This window comes from Pseudopodoces humilis, chromosome 32 (assembly GCF_049639895.1).
Source record: "Pseudopodoces humilis isolate 2021_Gansu_Grassland_sample_001 chromosome 32, ASM4963989v1, whole genome shotgun sequence".
In the NCBI taxonomy this organism is placed as follows: Eukaryota; Metazoa; Chordata; class Aves; order Passeriformes; family Paridae; genus Pseudopodoces; species Pseudopodoces humilis.
Genome location: NC_142231.1, coordinates 1,197,801 through 1,214,065, shown reverse-complemented (window position 1 = coordinate 1,214,065; position 16,265 = coordinate 1,197,801). Strand labels below are relative to the sequence as shown.

Below are 16,265 nucleotides of genomic sequence, written 5' to 3'. Positions count from 1 at the left end.
GGCCATGAACGCACTGGGAGCTGCAAGGATCTGCCCTGGTCACCCCAGATGGAGCCACAGGGCACCCACAGCACCCACGGCAACCCATCCTCTGCTCCCCAGGGAGACTGGACTTGCTGCCCCCAGACAAGCCAGAGACATCACACACAACCAGGAGAGCGTCTGGTGTGCACACCAGGAGAGCATCCTGCAGAAACCCTGGGAGTTCATCCTGCAGAAACCCTGGGAGTTCATCCTGCAGAAACCCTGGGAGTTCATCCAGGAATAGCAGGAGAAGCTCTGCAAGGTGGGTGCTGGAAAAGGGAGCAGGCAGCAGGGAAGGGGCTCCAGCAGCAGCAGCCGGACGGGACACGTGGCAGCTGGGGGGGCCAAGGGCAGATCCTGCTGGGCAAGGTGGGAGCAGAGCTAATCCCGAGCTGCAGGGACCAACCCCGGGGCCTGGAGCAGGTGAGAGACAGCACCTGGCACGCAGCGTGTGAGTATTTAATTAAACCAGTGAAAGCCTGTTCAATCGGATAAACCCAACGCTCCTGAATTCCTGCCTCGCCACCGGGTCAGTGCTCGGCGCTGCTCAGCCTCTCCTGTGCCCGCCAGGCCAGAGGCTGGGCTGAGGGGCTGCAGCTCCCAGAGAGCCCAAGGGCTTTGGAGGGCTGTCCTTTGGATTAGTGCCCCCCAAGACCCCACATCCCCAACACTGCAGCCCCACAGCCAGCACAGCCAAGGCAGAGCAGGGACATGGGCACAGCAGCCCTGGTCAGAAGGAGCCAGAGGTCAGAGGACACAGAGAGCACTGGGGGAAGGAGCAGGGATGGGGCACAGCAGCCCCCCCACCCCAGGACCCCAAGGTCAGTGAGACCCAGAGAGCGCTGGAGGAGCAGGGATGGGGCACAGCAGCCCCCCAGCCCCAGGACCCCAAGGTCAGTGAGACCCAGACTGCCCCAGTGGAGCAGGGCCAGACACCACTGAATTATTAACCAACACAGGAGCTCGGGAGGGAAAACATGAATCAAGCCAGGAGGTTTTGCAATGCCCCCACCCACCCTGCGGCCAAGTCCATCCACGCTGCCGGGCTGGGATGAGGCCATGGGATGAGCACACAGAGAGTTTGGGGTGCACAAACCCCAAGCCCCATCCCTGAATTACCCAGGCCAGCCCTGGGTGTCCCGGCCCTGGGGACGGGGATGGGGACACGCGGCCGGCGGTGGTGCCGACAGTGACCCCCCTCCGGAAGGGTGAGGCTGCAGCCACCACCCGGCGTGAGGCAGCTCATAAAAACAAGTGGAAACAGCCCGAGCCAAGGAATGAGCATCAACCCCAAACCGAGTTGGGCGCAGAGCTCCCAACGCGCTGCCCAACGCGCCGGGGCTGGCACAGCGCTCGTGGGGCTCCTGCTCCAGCCACGACCCCACACCCCAACTCCTGGGGTAAAAGGGGTTTGTGATGAGCAAAAAGCACCTGAAAATGTACACTGGGGCGCCAAGGGCCACGTTCTACCCCCAAAACTGAGTCCTGCTGTCACAACCAGCACCCACCGCCCTCCCCTGCTCCCCAGCCAGCATCCCCAAACACCCCTGTGACGTGGGGAGGGGGCGGCAGGGCCCTGCCGGGGCGAGAAACACTTCAGCGAAGGGATGTGCAAGAATTCCCCAAAAAAAGCAGGTCTTGGCTGGCGCCTGCGTGGCTGAGTCAGAGTCACAGGACCGGGGGAGCGATCCAAGCAGGGGCGGATGGGGAGCGTTGGCAGAACGGCTCAGGGGCCCTCGCCCCCCACCCACAGCCACAGACCCCCGGATTCTCCTCCTCGAGGGGGTCCAACCCTCCCTGTCCCATCACCAGCGCCCCTTTCCCGTCGCTCTCCCGCCGCTCCGCATCCCTCCGAGCCGGAGCTGAGTCCAGCCCAACACTCCAAGAGGAATCCAAAGGGAAAACGGCCAAAACAATCCAGAGACTTCCAGCCCCACACTCCCCTCACACCCATCCTGCCACAGCCAGGGGGGCAGAGGGTCCTGGTCCAGCCGGGGGTCTCCGGACGGGCCCCAGCTCCGAGCAGGGCAGCACAGGGCAGGGGGCTGGGGGTGACGCAAGCACTTGCTCCTCTCCCAGGCTGTATTTTTGCAGCTGGAAAGCATTACCCTCCTCAAAGGCTTTTGTTTTCCAGCTTTGCTCCTTCTCTCCCTGCTCAACATGCTCCCCTTTCCTTTGCAGGAATCACTTTTTATTTTTATTATTATTATTATTATTGTCATCATTGTTATCATCATCATCATCACTATTATTATCATTATTGTTGTTGTTGTTATTATTACTATTATTATTATTTTCAGCTCTTTCTTGTAGCCTCAGCTAAACCTGGATTTCCTCTTGAACCTCTGGTGGAGGCTAATTTAGAAAATGTCTATTTTTAACCCCTGGCATTGGCCTGCAGAAACTTTACCCCCTCCTCCTTCTCAGTCTTTGGAGAGAGGAGGGGTGGGGGGCTCAGAGTCTCCCCCTGGGTCCCCCACCCAGAACGGGTGCCCAGGGATGGTGCCACAGCCACCCCTGGCCATGAAAACACACCTTGGACCCATCTGAGGGGAGCAGCAGGGATGAACCTGTGCCCTGGAGGGGTGGTAGATGATTTCCATGGAGAATCCGAGGGGCAGAGACCACCCCCCCTCCCTCCCAGAGCCCCCCACGGGTGCCTCTCCCCACCAATTCCCATCCTGGAATCAATCCTCCTCCTTGCTCAACCTCGGCGGGGCGTTGCGGGCGATTGCGACACGCCGAGCTCATTTCCCAAGGTTTATTTATTTGAGAGCGTTTGGAAGGGAGCTGGTGGGGGCAGAGCGGGGAATGTCGGCTTTCCAAGGCTCTTCCTGGGGGAGGCAGCCAAAAAACCTCACGGGGACGAGATCCAGCCCCACTGGGGGGGGAGAGGTGGCCTTGCCAGCACAGGGGGCAGATGGAGACAGGATGAAGGATGAAGGAGCACCGAGAACTTCATCAGAGTTGCTCAACAAGGGTGGGTTGGCAACTTCAGCAAACCCCAAAACCCACCCGCACAGATGTTTCCTGGTTTCACACCCGCCACGGCCCGAGTGATCCCGACCGAGCTGTTCCTGAGGTCCCTGCCACAAAATCCTGTGTGTCACACCACGCTTGGATTTTCCCTTTTCACGGAATCCCGGAATGGTTTGGGTCAGAAGGGGTCTTAAAGCTCATCCCATTTCACTTCCCTGCCATGGGCAGGGACACCTTCCACTAGCCCAGGTTGCTCCAAGCCCTGTCCAACCTGGATTGGGCACTTCCAGGGCTGGGGCAGCCACAGCTCCTCTGGGCACCCTGTGCCAGTGCCCCACTACCCTCACAGAGAGGAATTTCTTCCCAAAATCCCACCTAACCCTGCTCTGTGTCAGTGGGAAGCCATTCCCTATGTCCTGCTGGTCCCTGTCCCAAGTCCCTCTCCTGGAGCCTCTTCAAGCACTGGAAGAGGCTCTGAGCTCTCCTTGGAGCCTCTTCAGGCACTGGAAGAGGCTCTGAGCTCTCCCTGGAGCCTTCTCAGCCCCAGCTGAACACCCCCAGCTCTCCCAGCCTGACTCCATGGCAGAGCTACTCCAGCCCTCAGAGCACCTCAGTGGCCTCCTCTGGCCACATCCTTCTTCTGCTGGCACCCCAGAGCTCCAGGTGGGATGGTCCCACTTTGCCACAAGTGGGTCATGGACCCCACATTTCCCACAGGAGCTGCAGCCCGAGCTTCTCCCTCCCTTAACCCAGGCCACCCGATTTACCCCATCCCGGCGCGGCACTGCAGGGCTGTGGGTTTTTTGGGGAAGGAGCTTTGCTGACCCAGCACATAACTTTGCTCTGCATGAATCAGTTGCTGTGCAGTCTGCAAACACATCAATTGTGGCCTGACAGGAGGAGGAAGGAAACACACAATCTTCCCTCGGATTAAACCAGGGATTTCGACAGTCCCCAAACAGCTGCGAGGGGGACGCAGCCGCTCAGCAGCTCGTCCACACTCCTGCACAGTTGAGGTTGAACACAGAGGTTCAACAAGCTCAGGAACCAACACAGCAAAAAAATCCCTGAATTCCAGAATCCCTGAGGTTGGAAAAACCCTCCAGGACCATCGAGTCCAACCTGTGACCGATCCCTACCCAAGCCCTGAGTGCCACGTCCAGTTGTTCCTCGGACGCCTCCAGGGATGGGCACTCCAGCACCTCCCTAAGCAGCTCCTTCCAATGCCTGACAACCCTTTCCATGAAGAAATTCCTCCTGAAATGTGTGGATGTGGCACCTGGGGACATGTTTCAGCAATGACCTTTCAGTGCTGGGTTAATGAGGGTCTCAGAGGGCTTTTCCAACCTTAATAATTCCACTTAATAACTCCACTTGCCAGCTACCCCTCAAGGGAGCAGTCCCAGGAGAGCAGGACAGGGATGGTGGGCAGGAGAGCTCCCAGCTCTGCTTGAAGCAGCCAGAAACACCCTGGGCACAGAGCTCTGACACCAAATCCTTGTTCCCGTTCTGCTGAGGAGCATTTCCCCCCTTGCCCCAGCACGTGTGACAGAGGACAGAGATGGAGCGACCTCCGCTGCCAACATCTGCCTTTAAATAAAAAATAATAACGAAATAAAGAATAAATAAAGAATATCCATGTCCACATCGCACATCTACTGCAACAGCCAATTCTCGCTTCCCCAGGGTGAAGCAGCCCTGACACAAACCCCAGCGAGGCACTGGGAGAGCCGTGGAGTCCGTGCTTCACATCAGAGCTGCCCATCCACGGAGATCCCTCCGGAGAGCAGCAGACACCGCGTCCATCCCCTGCTCCAGGCACAACTCACCCCGTGGGGCGAGCAGGGCTTGTGGCCAGCTTGCCACCCAGCGAGAGGCCCTGGTGGCCGCCCTACGAGCCCCCCAGGCGCCCGGAGCCGCCGGCACGCGGCCTCGGCGCAAAAACAGCTTGGAAAAGTCGCCGAATGTTTCGGCTCAGAAACGCCGGCGGTGCAGGAACGGAGGCTCGTCAGGAATGCGGTCCCCAGGGCTGCTCAAATACATCGGTTTCCTACTTTCCTTTTTATAGGGAATGATCCGTTTGATACATTTACATAATACCATAATCTGGAGGAATTTCTGTCTCTTCCCTCTACAGACATCCTCTCCCCGGGAGAACAAGACCGTCTCTGTGACGGCACCGCGCTCTGTGGATAAACACTGCTCCTGGGGACAATTTTCCTTAATTAGAAGTATGTTAACAGGACGAGCACAAAGACAAACTCCCGCCCCAAAGGGCACAGGACGGCCGGACAGACACCCCGCGGCCCTGAGGGTCCAGCACGGCCCCCCTGCTCCCAGGAACAGCCAACTCCTTGTGTCTGAGCAGGGCAGGAGAGGACGGCCACCACCACACACGGCCACAGCCGTCACGTCAGCCTCGTTCCCTCAGCAAACCAGGCTCAAAAATAAATAAATTCACCCCCCCCTCTCTCTGCTGAGATGTTTCGCTGCGAGGAGGAACCGCTGGGTGGAAGGCGGTGGCCCACGGCCAGGACGTCTGACTCGGCTCTGGGATGGATCCCGAGGCTCTGAGCGCATTCACGCCCGCCCTGCACAAGCCAAACGTTCCTCGGGGGTGACACGGCAGCCCCCATGGAGGGACATCCCAGCCTGGGGACAGGCTGGGGAATGGCAGATGCTGGAGCACTGCCCTTCTGCAGGGAGCCCTGGGATCCCCAGTGCAGCACCACGGCTGCATCTGAACAGGGAACTGTGTCCAAGCTGTCACTGGCACCTCTCCAGCCCCTCACTGTCCCCCAAACTTGCCTCCTCTTCTGCCCCAGTGCAGCACCACAGCTGCATCTGAACAGGGAACCGTGTCCAAGGGATCACCAGCACCTCCCCAGCCCCTCACTGTCACCATCTCCAGCTCCCCAGGGTGGGGACATCCCAAATTTGCCTCCTCTTCTGCCCCAGTGCAGCACCACAGCTGCATCTGAACAGGGAACTGTGTCCAAGCAGTCACTGGCACCTCTCCAGCCCCTCACTGTCACCACCTCCAGCTCCCCAGGGTGAGGACACCCCAAACTTTCACTCCTCCCCATGTCCTGGCTCAACCCTGCAGCATCCCTGCAGAGCCTGGCGGAGGCACCGGAGGTGGGAAGAGCAGGAACAGGGATGGAACAAGCTCCAGGCTGTGTGGAGGGCAGCCAAGGGACCACTAATTACTCTGCCTTAATGAGACCATTCCATGGGCACAAATATTCCACAGAGGCCGAGGGAGGGACGGGGCACTTGGCTTCCTTCTGGGTGAGAGGAGAGAGACACAGGCTCGACAGGAACCCGGGCACCGGCACTGGGGTGATCTGGGGGCAGAGGGGATGAGAAAGCAGAAATGGGGCCAGCATGGGCAGGAAGGGTCCTGAGGGGCTCCTGCAGAGAGCCTGGCATGAGGCAGTGCAGGACAGACACACAGATGTGTGCTGGGACAGACAGATGTGTGCTGGGGCACCCTCAGGTCTGTGTGAAATCAAACCCATCCCTGGGCAGGAGCATCCTGATGCCTCAGGACATTGATGTCACCCTTTGTCTCCAGCAATGTGGGAATGCAGCTCACCCCTGCCACCACAGCCTGGTCAGGGGGGCTCTCAGCCCCCTTGGGGGATTTATTTCTGTTCCCTATGAGGGGAAACACCAGGTAAGGGGAGTCAGAGGTGCTGGGCAGAGCCACAGGAGGGTCCTGACTGTCAGATCTTCATTAACTGATTAAAATCACCATCGTGATGTCACACAATGAGCTGGTGTGTGTGCATGGCTCCAGACATGGCCCCCAGCTCCTGTTCCCTCTATCCCCTGCTCCCTCCAGCTCCTGCTCTCCTTCATCCCCTGCATCCACCCAATCCCTGCTTTCCTGTTTGGTCCCTGTTCTGTCCAACCTCTGCTCCCATCCAGTCCCTGCTCTCCCCATTCCCTGCTCTCATCCATCCATCCCCTGCTCTCCCCATTCCCTGCTCTGTCCAACCCCTGCTCCCATCCATCCCCTGCTCTCCCCATTCCCTGCTCTGTCCAACCCCTGCTCCCCTCCAGTCCCTGCTCCCCTCCATCCTGGTCCCTGCTCTCCCCTACCCCCGTTTCCCCCCATGTCCTGCTCCCCTTTATCCCCTGCTCCCCTTTATCCCCTGCTCTCCCCCAGCTCCCACTTCCCTTCCTCGCTGCAACAAGAACAGCCATAAACAGTTAAAAAAAAAAAACCAACAGAAAGGAACCAGGAGATGAAGTTACCAATCATCCCGCTCTCCTGCCAAGTGAGTTCACGTCGGAGCCTCTTTCTTGGCCAGGATGAGGCAGCAAGGAAGAAAAATAGCTTTCCATGCAAAGTGGGGGAAGAAATGTACTTGGATTCCTCTGCAGAGCAACATGGCCCTGAAATCAATCTGTCCCAGAGCCCACAGCTCCTGTGCCCGCTGGCACCGGGACAGGACACTGCGAGTGACACTGAAATGGAGTCAATGAAAACACCCCCCGAGCCGGGCGGGCTGGGATTGATGCTGCCCAGGAAGGTGTTTTAATGGTGGCCAGATTGCTGGCATTTAGGGTTTATAATGCACTCGGGATCAAATGTCCTGATATTTCAAACCCCTTCCCGGGGGCTTGTTTTATAAAGGAAAACAACAAACCTTAAACTGAGAAATAATAAATCATTGCACCTCTGCAGCCTTTTCTCAGCAGCCACACATGGATCCTGCTGAGCTGCAGAATTCCTGCCTGCTCTGACTGGGATGGAGCAGTGCTGGACTGGGATGGAGCAGTGCTGGACTGGGATGGAGCAGTGCTGGACTGGGATGGAGCAGTGCTGAACTGGGAAAGAGCAGGACTGGACTGGGATGGAGCAGTGCTGGGACTGGGATGGAGCAGTGCTGAACTGGGATGGAGCAGTGCTGGACTGGGAAGGAGCAGTGCTGAACTGGGATGGAGCAGTGCTGGACTGGGATGGAGCAGTGCTGGACTGGGAAGGAGCAGTGCTGGGACTGGGATGGAGCAGTGCTGGGACTGGGATGGAGCAGTGCTGGGATTGGGATAGAGCAGTGCTGAACTGGGATGGAGCAGTGCTGAACTGGGATGGAGCAGTGCTGGGACTGGGATGGAGCAGTGCTGGACTGGGAGAGCAGTGCTGGGACTGGGATGGAGCAGTGCTGGACTGGGATGGAGCAGTGCTGGACTGGGATGGAGCAGTGCTGGGACTGGGAAGGAGCAGTGCTGGACTGGGAGAGCAGTGCTGGACTGGGATGGAGCAGTGCTGAACTGGGAAAGAGAAGGGCTGGACTGGGATGGAGCAGTGCTGGACTGGGATGGAGCAGTGCTGGACTGGGAAGGAGCAGTGCTGGACTGGGATGGAGCAGTGCTGAACTGGGATGGAGCAGTGCTGGACTGGGATGGAGCAGTGCTGGACTGGGAAGGAGCAGTGCTGGACTGGGATGGAGCAGTGCTGGACTGGGATGGAGCAGTGCTGAACTGGGAAGGAGCAGTGCTGGGACTGGGATGGAGCAGTGCTGGACTGGGAGAGCAGTGCTGGACTGGGAAGGAGCAGTGCTGAACTGGGATGGAGCAGTGCTGGACTGGGAAGGAGCAGTGCTGAACTGGGATGGAGCAGTGCTGAACTGGGAGAGCAGTGCTGGGACTGGGAAAGAGCAGCACCAGAGCTGGGATGAAACAGTGCTGGCTCCAGTGCAATAAATGCATTCCCTGGCATCACCAAGTTCCCAGTTCTGACCATGCAAAAAACCACGGAAAAGTGGAAAAAGAAAGCGAAAGAGCATGAGAAGGGGAGGAGAGGGGAGGGGAGGGGAGAGGGGAGCCACCCCAAGAGCCACGGGGAAGCCCAGTGCCCTGGCTCCTGACACATTCCCCAGTATTTTTCCACAGTCCAAGCAAAGGACTCCTGCCTTCCCCTGGAAGCCGAGTGTCACCCGATCACAGCGCACCGGAGACGGGGATTTAACACCGCTGTCATCGCCGCTGTGCTGCCAGGGCTGACCGGCACGGCCTTGGGCTGCTGCCAGCTAAAGGTGGCCTCCAGAGGATGGTCCTGGCCTCTGTGCACGCTCCAGGGAGCTGTTCCCACCTCCTGGTGTCACCTCTAGGGGACTGGAACACAAATCTGATGGAAGGAGGCACAAATCCCCTGCCACAGCTGCTTCCCTCGCTGTCCCAGCCCCGGGACCGTGGCTGAGCAATGAGGATTGCTCAAGGATGTGATCCCTGACCAACGGCCCCAGGATGGAGGGACAAGGCCAGCAGGATAAGCTTGGAGAGCTGGGGGAGCAGAGGGCTCTGGCTGGGACACGAGAAGCAGCAGCACAAGAGCCCAGCAACAGATTTTAATTATTATTTTTTAGTGCTTTGTTTGGCTCTGAAATTCCTTGGAAGCCCAACTCCAAACAAACAAGGACATTGTCTGGGGAAACACGTGGAGGCTGGAATCTGGTTGAGAAAACCCACAGGATCACAAAGTCCCCGGAGGTCAAGGATCTGCCACGCAGCACAGCCGGTCCAAGGGGAGCTGTGACAGCCCTGCCTCACTCCCCAGCTGTCCCCTGCCCCACAGAGGGGTCAGGGATGATGGGGGGCTCACCCTGAGCCCCCCTGTGCCATCCCAATGCTCCGAGGGGCCGGAGCAGCCCCGGCACAGGCACGTGCCTCCGTCCTTGAGCTCGATGCCTGCCAGGATCCTCCCGGACAGGAACACTGCGGGATTGTCACAGGGAGCGGAGGAGAGGGACAGCGGGATGGGAGGAAGGATAAGACAAGCTCCTCTTGTTACAATTCAGTGCTGGCAGGAAGGACGAGCCCTGCCATCGCTTGTGCCTCATCCTCATCACGGGGGTGAGCACCGAGGGACACCGGGCTCCCGGGGCTGGCAGGACGGTGCCACTTCCAAGGTCCCTGTGGAGATGGGGACAGGCTGGACCCCTGCCCAGTGAGGGACCACATCATCCCACCTGTCCTGGCACCAAGCCCCACACATCCCCAGATCCCCCCAGCCCACTCTGACCGGTGGCAGAGAGAAACGATCCAATTCCAACACGAAGCAGGAATTTTTGTAAGAGAAATGGATGGAAAGCTTCACCAGCCTTTGGTTTTTAGTGTGCCCCCGGAAGAAGACCTGGGGGCAGGGAACCAGCCAGCTCAGATCAACTGAGAAAATCAGTGCCTGTGACAAATATCCACGGGCAGCGAGGTGGGAGCCGAGGGGGAGGCGCTGCGGGAAGCACCGCGGCTGCCGAGCCTGCGGAGAGCAAAAAGCTTTGGGAGTGTAAGGACCAGGGGAACAGCAAAGCTCTGAGGACAGCGGGTCGTGCCAAGGGCTGTTAACAGCCATCATTTAACACATCTCCCACAGCACAAGTGACAGTAATCTCTGCAGGAGCCGAGCAGGACAGGGAGGCAGGGGAGCCAGGCTGTGGCACCGAGCATCCCAGGTCCTCCCTGGCAGCTGGAGCTGCTGATTTCCAGCCCCTCAGCATCAATCTCCCCCCATCAGATGCCAGCTCATGCCCCATTAGCAGCAGGAACCAGGGAGGCCCCCGTTCCTGCTGGGGGAAGATAATGCCATAAAGAAGCAAATAAAGAGGGAAAGCACTAATTGGATTCGTGGGTCTCGCCAGTGTCCTGCTGGAGAGTGACATTATCTCTTCATCCCGACCCCCAGCACCCGACTCAGCACTGGGGGAATTCACTCCTCCACTTCCTTTGTGCTGGTGATCCAGCCTGGCTCTGAGGGAGCCTTCGGAGAGAGGCACGGGAAACAGAGACCCCCTAAATCCCAGGGACCCCTAAATCCCAGGGACCCCTAAATCCCAGAGACTCCCTAAATCCCAGGGACCCCTAAATCCCAGAGACCCCCTAAATCCCAGAGACTCCCTAAATCCCAGGGACCCCTAAATCCCAGGGACCCCTAAATCCCAGAGACTTCCTAAATCCCAGGGACCCCTAAATCCCAGAGACTCCCTAAATCCCAGAGACCCCTAAATCCCAGAGACCCCTAAATCCCAGGGACTCCCTAAATCCCAGGGACCCCTAAATCCCAGAGACCCCTAAATCCCAGGGACTCCCTAAATCCCAGGGACCCCTAAATCCCAGAGACTCCCTAAATCCCAGGGACCCCTAAATCCCAAAGACCCCTAAATCCCAGGGACTCCCTAAATCCCAGAGACCCCTAAATCCCAGAGACCCCTAAATCCCAGAGACCCCCTAAATCTGGAGAGGGGAGTGGGAGGCCAAGCCCTTGTCCTGCCCGACTCCGATATCGCCTGTGAGAGCAAAGGGTGAGGCCTCTCTCTAAAAATACACCCTGCCCTAAAAATACACAGGGTGAGCTTAAATTAACCATGTGCACACACCCTCGGCAGCGCCTGCAGCCCGCCTGGCCCAGCCACACACAGACCCCAGGACCCCCAGGACCCCCAGGACCCCCAGGACCCCCGGGACCCCCGGGATCCCCAGGACCCCCAGGATCCCCAGGACCCCCAGGACCCCCAGGACCCCCAGGACCCCAGCTCACACCCCACTGCCCTCAGCAGAGAATCGCTCTCGGCTCCGAGATCCACCCAGGACCTTCACTCCTTTGCAGAGATGAGCCATTGCTCATCCAACAGCACAGGGGGTGGGGTAAGGGGGTCCCTCTCATTTCAGGGCCCCCCTGGAAGCCTCCCCAATTTCAGGAGGCAGAAGACACCCCTGGGGGGATGACACCATTGAAGCAAACACCTGACAGAGAACCCCAGATCCCCCAATTCCACCTCGACCAACTCGGTCAAAGGATAAAACCAGTGACAGGAACTGTGTCCCACATCCCAGCTCTTCAGCTGTGGCACCCACCCCCTGTCCCCATGACCCCACCAGCCCCACTGCTCTGCACAGGCAGAGAAGGTGCTGGAAGCCCACAGGGACCCCTCTTGGGCCTGACTCAGAGAGCACCAAAATCCCCAACAGTAATTCTCCCTCCCATCCTGACTGCAGAGCTGGCACCAAACAGGACACGGAGCTGTAACCGTGCTCGTTCTGCCACGGAGCCACCAGCAGAAGGAAACTGCCAAAGTGGCACCCACAGAGACACCTCTGGGTTGGGAGCTTGTTCTTGGTCACTTTTTGGGGTGGGACTCGGTCATTTTTTGGGGTGGGACCAAAGGAAGCAAGAACAGCCATCCCAAAACCTGCTGCACAGGCAGCAGCTCCACTCCTCCCTGTATCCCTTCTCCTCATATCTGCGCACCAAAAAAACTACTAAACTTGTTAATAATAATAATAAGAAAAGAAAAGGCAACGACCTGTGGAAAGCTGCCTCCTTCCCAATTTCACCCACCACGACCTGGGGACATCAGGGCAGTCACAAGGAATTGGGGATGGAGGAGCAGGACGGGGGTCCCGAGGGGAGTGGGCACTCACGGTGCAGACTCAGGGAGATGTTGATGGACCGTTCTTCCACAAATCCCTTCAGGTTGGGGATCTTGGCGCACTTGAGGATGGTCTGGGAGGCACTGTCACCCACGTGGACCCAGCACACCGTGTCCTCCACGTAGTTGAAGTCCATGGCCGTGGTCTGCTTGGCGCTGGTGGGGGTGATGTTGGGCACGGGGGCTCCGCTCAGGTACGTGGCCAGGATGTTCTGGGAGTTGGCGATGAGCAGCACGGGAGGGCGATCCACGGGCTCTGGGGGCAAGGAGGGGACAGTGGGGGTCAGGGCACACCTCAATCCCATGGCTGTGACCCCAGGGAAGAGCCCAGAGCAGGGCCATGGTCTGCAGAGCTGCCCTGAAGCACCACACTCCCCTTGCCCAGGCTCTCACCGTTCTTGGCTTTGCAGGATCTGTTGTCTGGCTGCAGGAGATACCCCTCGACACAGCTGCATGTGTAGGAGCCCTCTGTGTTGGTGCATGTCTGGCTGCAGGTCCCATACACGGTGCATTCATCAAAATCTGGGAAAGACAGGAAAAATCCCAAAGTTTGGACCAGAAAAAAACCCTCCTTCACGGCCTGAAGAGGGAATGAAGCTCCACAGTTTCTCCAAGGTGGAGCTGGAGAGGAAGGGATGATCCCTCAAAGGGACCCTCACACCAGCCTGCCAAGGAATCCAAGGAACCCCACAACTTTCTGAGGAGCCAAAGGGACCCTCACATCAGCCTCTAGAGGAACTGAAGGGACCCTCACATCAGCCTCCCAAGGAATCAAAGGGACCCTCACTTCCAAGGCCACCCCATGAGCAGGCAGGCAGTCTCTGCAGCAGCACAACCCCTGCCTGGCCACTGAGCCTTCCCCCAGCTCTGCACCTCCATTCCCACTCCAAATCCCTCTAATCTCCAGCTCCCAAGCCCCTGGCTCGGCTGCTCTTTCTTCTGGCAGATGAAAGTGATGTATCCCCCAGAGCTCCACGCCAGAGCTGGGAATGGTCCCTTCCACCACATGAAAGGGATGGAGCCATCACAATCTCTCACTTCCAGATTTGCTTCCATCACACCAATGCCATCAATCCTCACCGTGACCCTCTCCTATTTCCCCATCCTCTCTGAGCCAGCAACACCAGGAGCATGCACCAGCCCCTGACTCTGTACACAAAGACAAAGCTTTTTCCTTGCTCCCAGTATTCCTCACTCAGGATTTTGGGAGCCACATCCACAGCAGAGGGAATCCCATCCCATCCCATTCCATTCCGTCCCATTCCATTCCATTCCATCCCATTCCATTCCGTTCCATTCCATTCCATTCCATTCCATTCCATTCCATTCCATTCCATTCCATTCCATTCCATTCCGTCCCGTTCCATTCCGTTCCATTCCGTCCCATTCCGTCCCATCCCATCCCATCCCATCCCATCCCATCCCATCCCATCCCATCCCATCCCATCCCATCCCATCCCATCCCATTCCATCCCATTCCATTCCATTCCATTCCATTCCATTCCATTCCATTCCATCCCATCCCATCCCATCCCATCCCATCCCATTATCCTATCCCATTATCCCATCCCATTATCCCATTATCCCATCCCATCCCATTATCCCATCCCATTATCCCATCCCATTATCCCATCCCATTATCCCATTATCCCATCCCATTATCCCATCCCATTATCCCATCCCACCTGCCCCGTGCCTGCCCAGTCCCTTTCCCACTCAGCCAAGCCCCTGTGCTGCTGCAGGACGGTGCCGTTGGCCACATCCCCGAGGAGCCCCGGTCCCCAGCGTGGAGCGGGGGCTCTGCCCACCCCAGACCCACCTCTGCAGCTCCTCCGGTCCTCGGCCAGCTGGAAGGAGTGGTTGCAGTAGCAGACGGGGCCGGACACCGTCGGTGCACAGTGGTGCTGGCAGCCCAGCGCAGAGCAGTTGGCCACTTGTTCTGCAGGGACGGGGAAGATGGAAGAGAGAGGATGTCACCCAGAGAGGAACAGGATGGACACCAAGGACCAAGGGTTGGGTGAGCAGGACCGCCAGACACCCCACCAGGATTTGCTGGGAAATTTCACACTGCTCCCACCTCTCCAGAGAGGAGAGAAGGACTGAGCCCCTCAGCAGAGGGAGGGAGGACGTGGGATCCACGGCTGCTCCAGGGAGGGGGCTCTGAGCAGCCCCTGCCATCCCCAGTGCTGCTGACCCTGGGCCACTTGCAGGGGTGGCTGAGACCTGGCACCCCTTGTGCAGGGAGGGGATGCAGGTCCAGGGCATCCTGAGGGATGTGGATTCATTAGAGAGCCCAGATCTCCCCTCCTGTCCAAGCCTGGAGTGCTCAGAGGGGTCAATGTGGGGGTTCAGCACCGGGGTTCCGCTGGCATTAGCACCCCCAGGATGTCTGCAAGGGCAGCAGAGCATCCCCAAATCCCTGGGGGAGCAGGATGGGGGCAGCAATGGTCCAGCAGCTGGAGCAGGAACAGGGGTTGGGGTGATTTGGGGTGATGGCTCAGGGTGACAGCTTGAGGTGATGGTTTGGGGTGATGTCTCAGTGTGACAGCTCGGGGTGACAGCTCACCTGCCCAAACCTGGGGCAGTGGCAGGCTGGGACTCGCCAGCAGCTGCGAGGAAATGAGGAAATGCCTCCCTGGGGCGGCACCGGCCGCAGGCAGGGGGGACTCAGCATCCGGCTCAAGCATCACCGAGGGCTGGCGGCCCCAGCGTGCCCAAACCTGCGAGCACCAGGTGCCCAAAGCCCTGAGCACCAGGTGCCCAAAGCCCTGAGCAGCTGCCCCAACACGGCTCACGTGGCTCATGTGCTGCCCGGCCGTGAAAAATCAGATCCCACTCAAGTAACAAGAACTCTTACTGAAATATTCATTCTCAGCTCAGGCACAGCTGCAGGAGCTGCCCCGGGCTGCTCCCAAGGGATCCAAGCAGCAGAGAGGAGCTGGTTCCCAGCAGGGAGCCCTTTGGGGCCAGGGGTCTTGGTGGAGCGGGACAGGAGCCCCCCAGCCCAGGCAGGGAAGGGCTGGGGAGCACAGAGGCTCTGGAGCGCAGGGTCAGCCCAGGACACACGTTTCTGAGCGATTAATCTGCACAGCAGCACGCTGGTTTAGGGAGTTTTCCAGCAGGATTAGCCACGGGGACAGGCCAGGAGGGGGGACAAAGCTCCTGGAAATTAGGAAAAAACCACAGTGGTATCTCTTATCTGGACCAGAACCCCAGGCCTGGAGCTTTTAAACCCAGGAGACAATGCAGTTATTTCACGGCTGCAGGCTCAGGAATGATGGGCATTTCACTTCCAAGCGGCTCTGGATAATCTCTGGATCTGTGACCGTGCTGAGCTGAGTGTGGTGGGGCTCACACTCCACAAGAGAAACCAGGGACCTGTTGGGGAGTATCCCATGGGGCAGCCCCCCCTTTCCTGGGACCGTTTGCCCCCCCAAACCTACCCCGGCAGTGCGGCCCCTCGTCGGAGCCGTCGAAGCAGTCGTGGAGGCCATTGCAGAGTTTGCTCATGTGGATGCAGAGCTCGGTGCCCAGGCAGTTGTGCTCGTTGGGTTGGCAGCGGGACACTTTGCTCTGGGGACCTGCAGGGCACCAAAGGGGACAAGGGTCAGCACAGGGACCGTGACCCCCCGGGTGCCAACACCCTCCTTGTCCCAAGGCCGTGGCACAGGCAGGTTCATGGGGGGCCCCTCTGAGCCCGGCACAAGGAGACTTAATCTCCATTATTAACTGGAAAAATTACAAAGGAAGCCAGGCTTTATTTTTAAGCTCCTCTGAAAAGAAGTGAGGCATGGAGACAAACAACAAACACACCATAAATCCATTAAC

At 58.6% G+C, this 16,265-nt stretch overlaps 1 protein-coding gene across 2 annotated transcripts in view; it reads right to left on the bottom strand.

Annotated features, from left to right (window-relative positions):
• Window positions 1-16,265, bottom strand: part of LRP1 (LDL receptor related protein 1) — an 81,776-nt gene that overhangs the window by 45,839 nt on the left and 19,672 nt on the right. For both annotated transcript variants that reach the window (XM_088068757.1, XM_088068758.1), the window contains exons 3-6: window positions 15,881-16,018; window positions 14,257-14,376; window positions 12,831-12,959; window positions 12,430-12,693 (exon numbers count right to left, since the gene is read on the bottom strand). In XM_088068757.1, coding sequence (XP_087924883.1) covers window positions 12,430-12,693; window positions 12,831-12,959; window positions 14,257-14,376; window positions 15,881-16,018 — 651 coding nt within the window. The remainder of the gene's footprint in view (window positions 1-12,429; window positions 12,694-12,830; window positions 12,960-14,256; window positions 14,377-15,880; window positions 16,019-16,265) is intronic.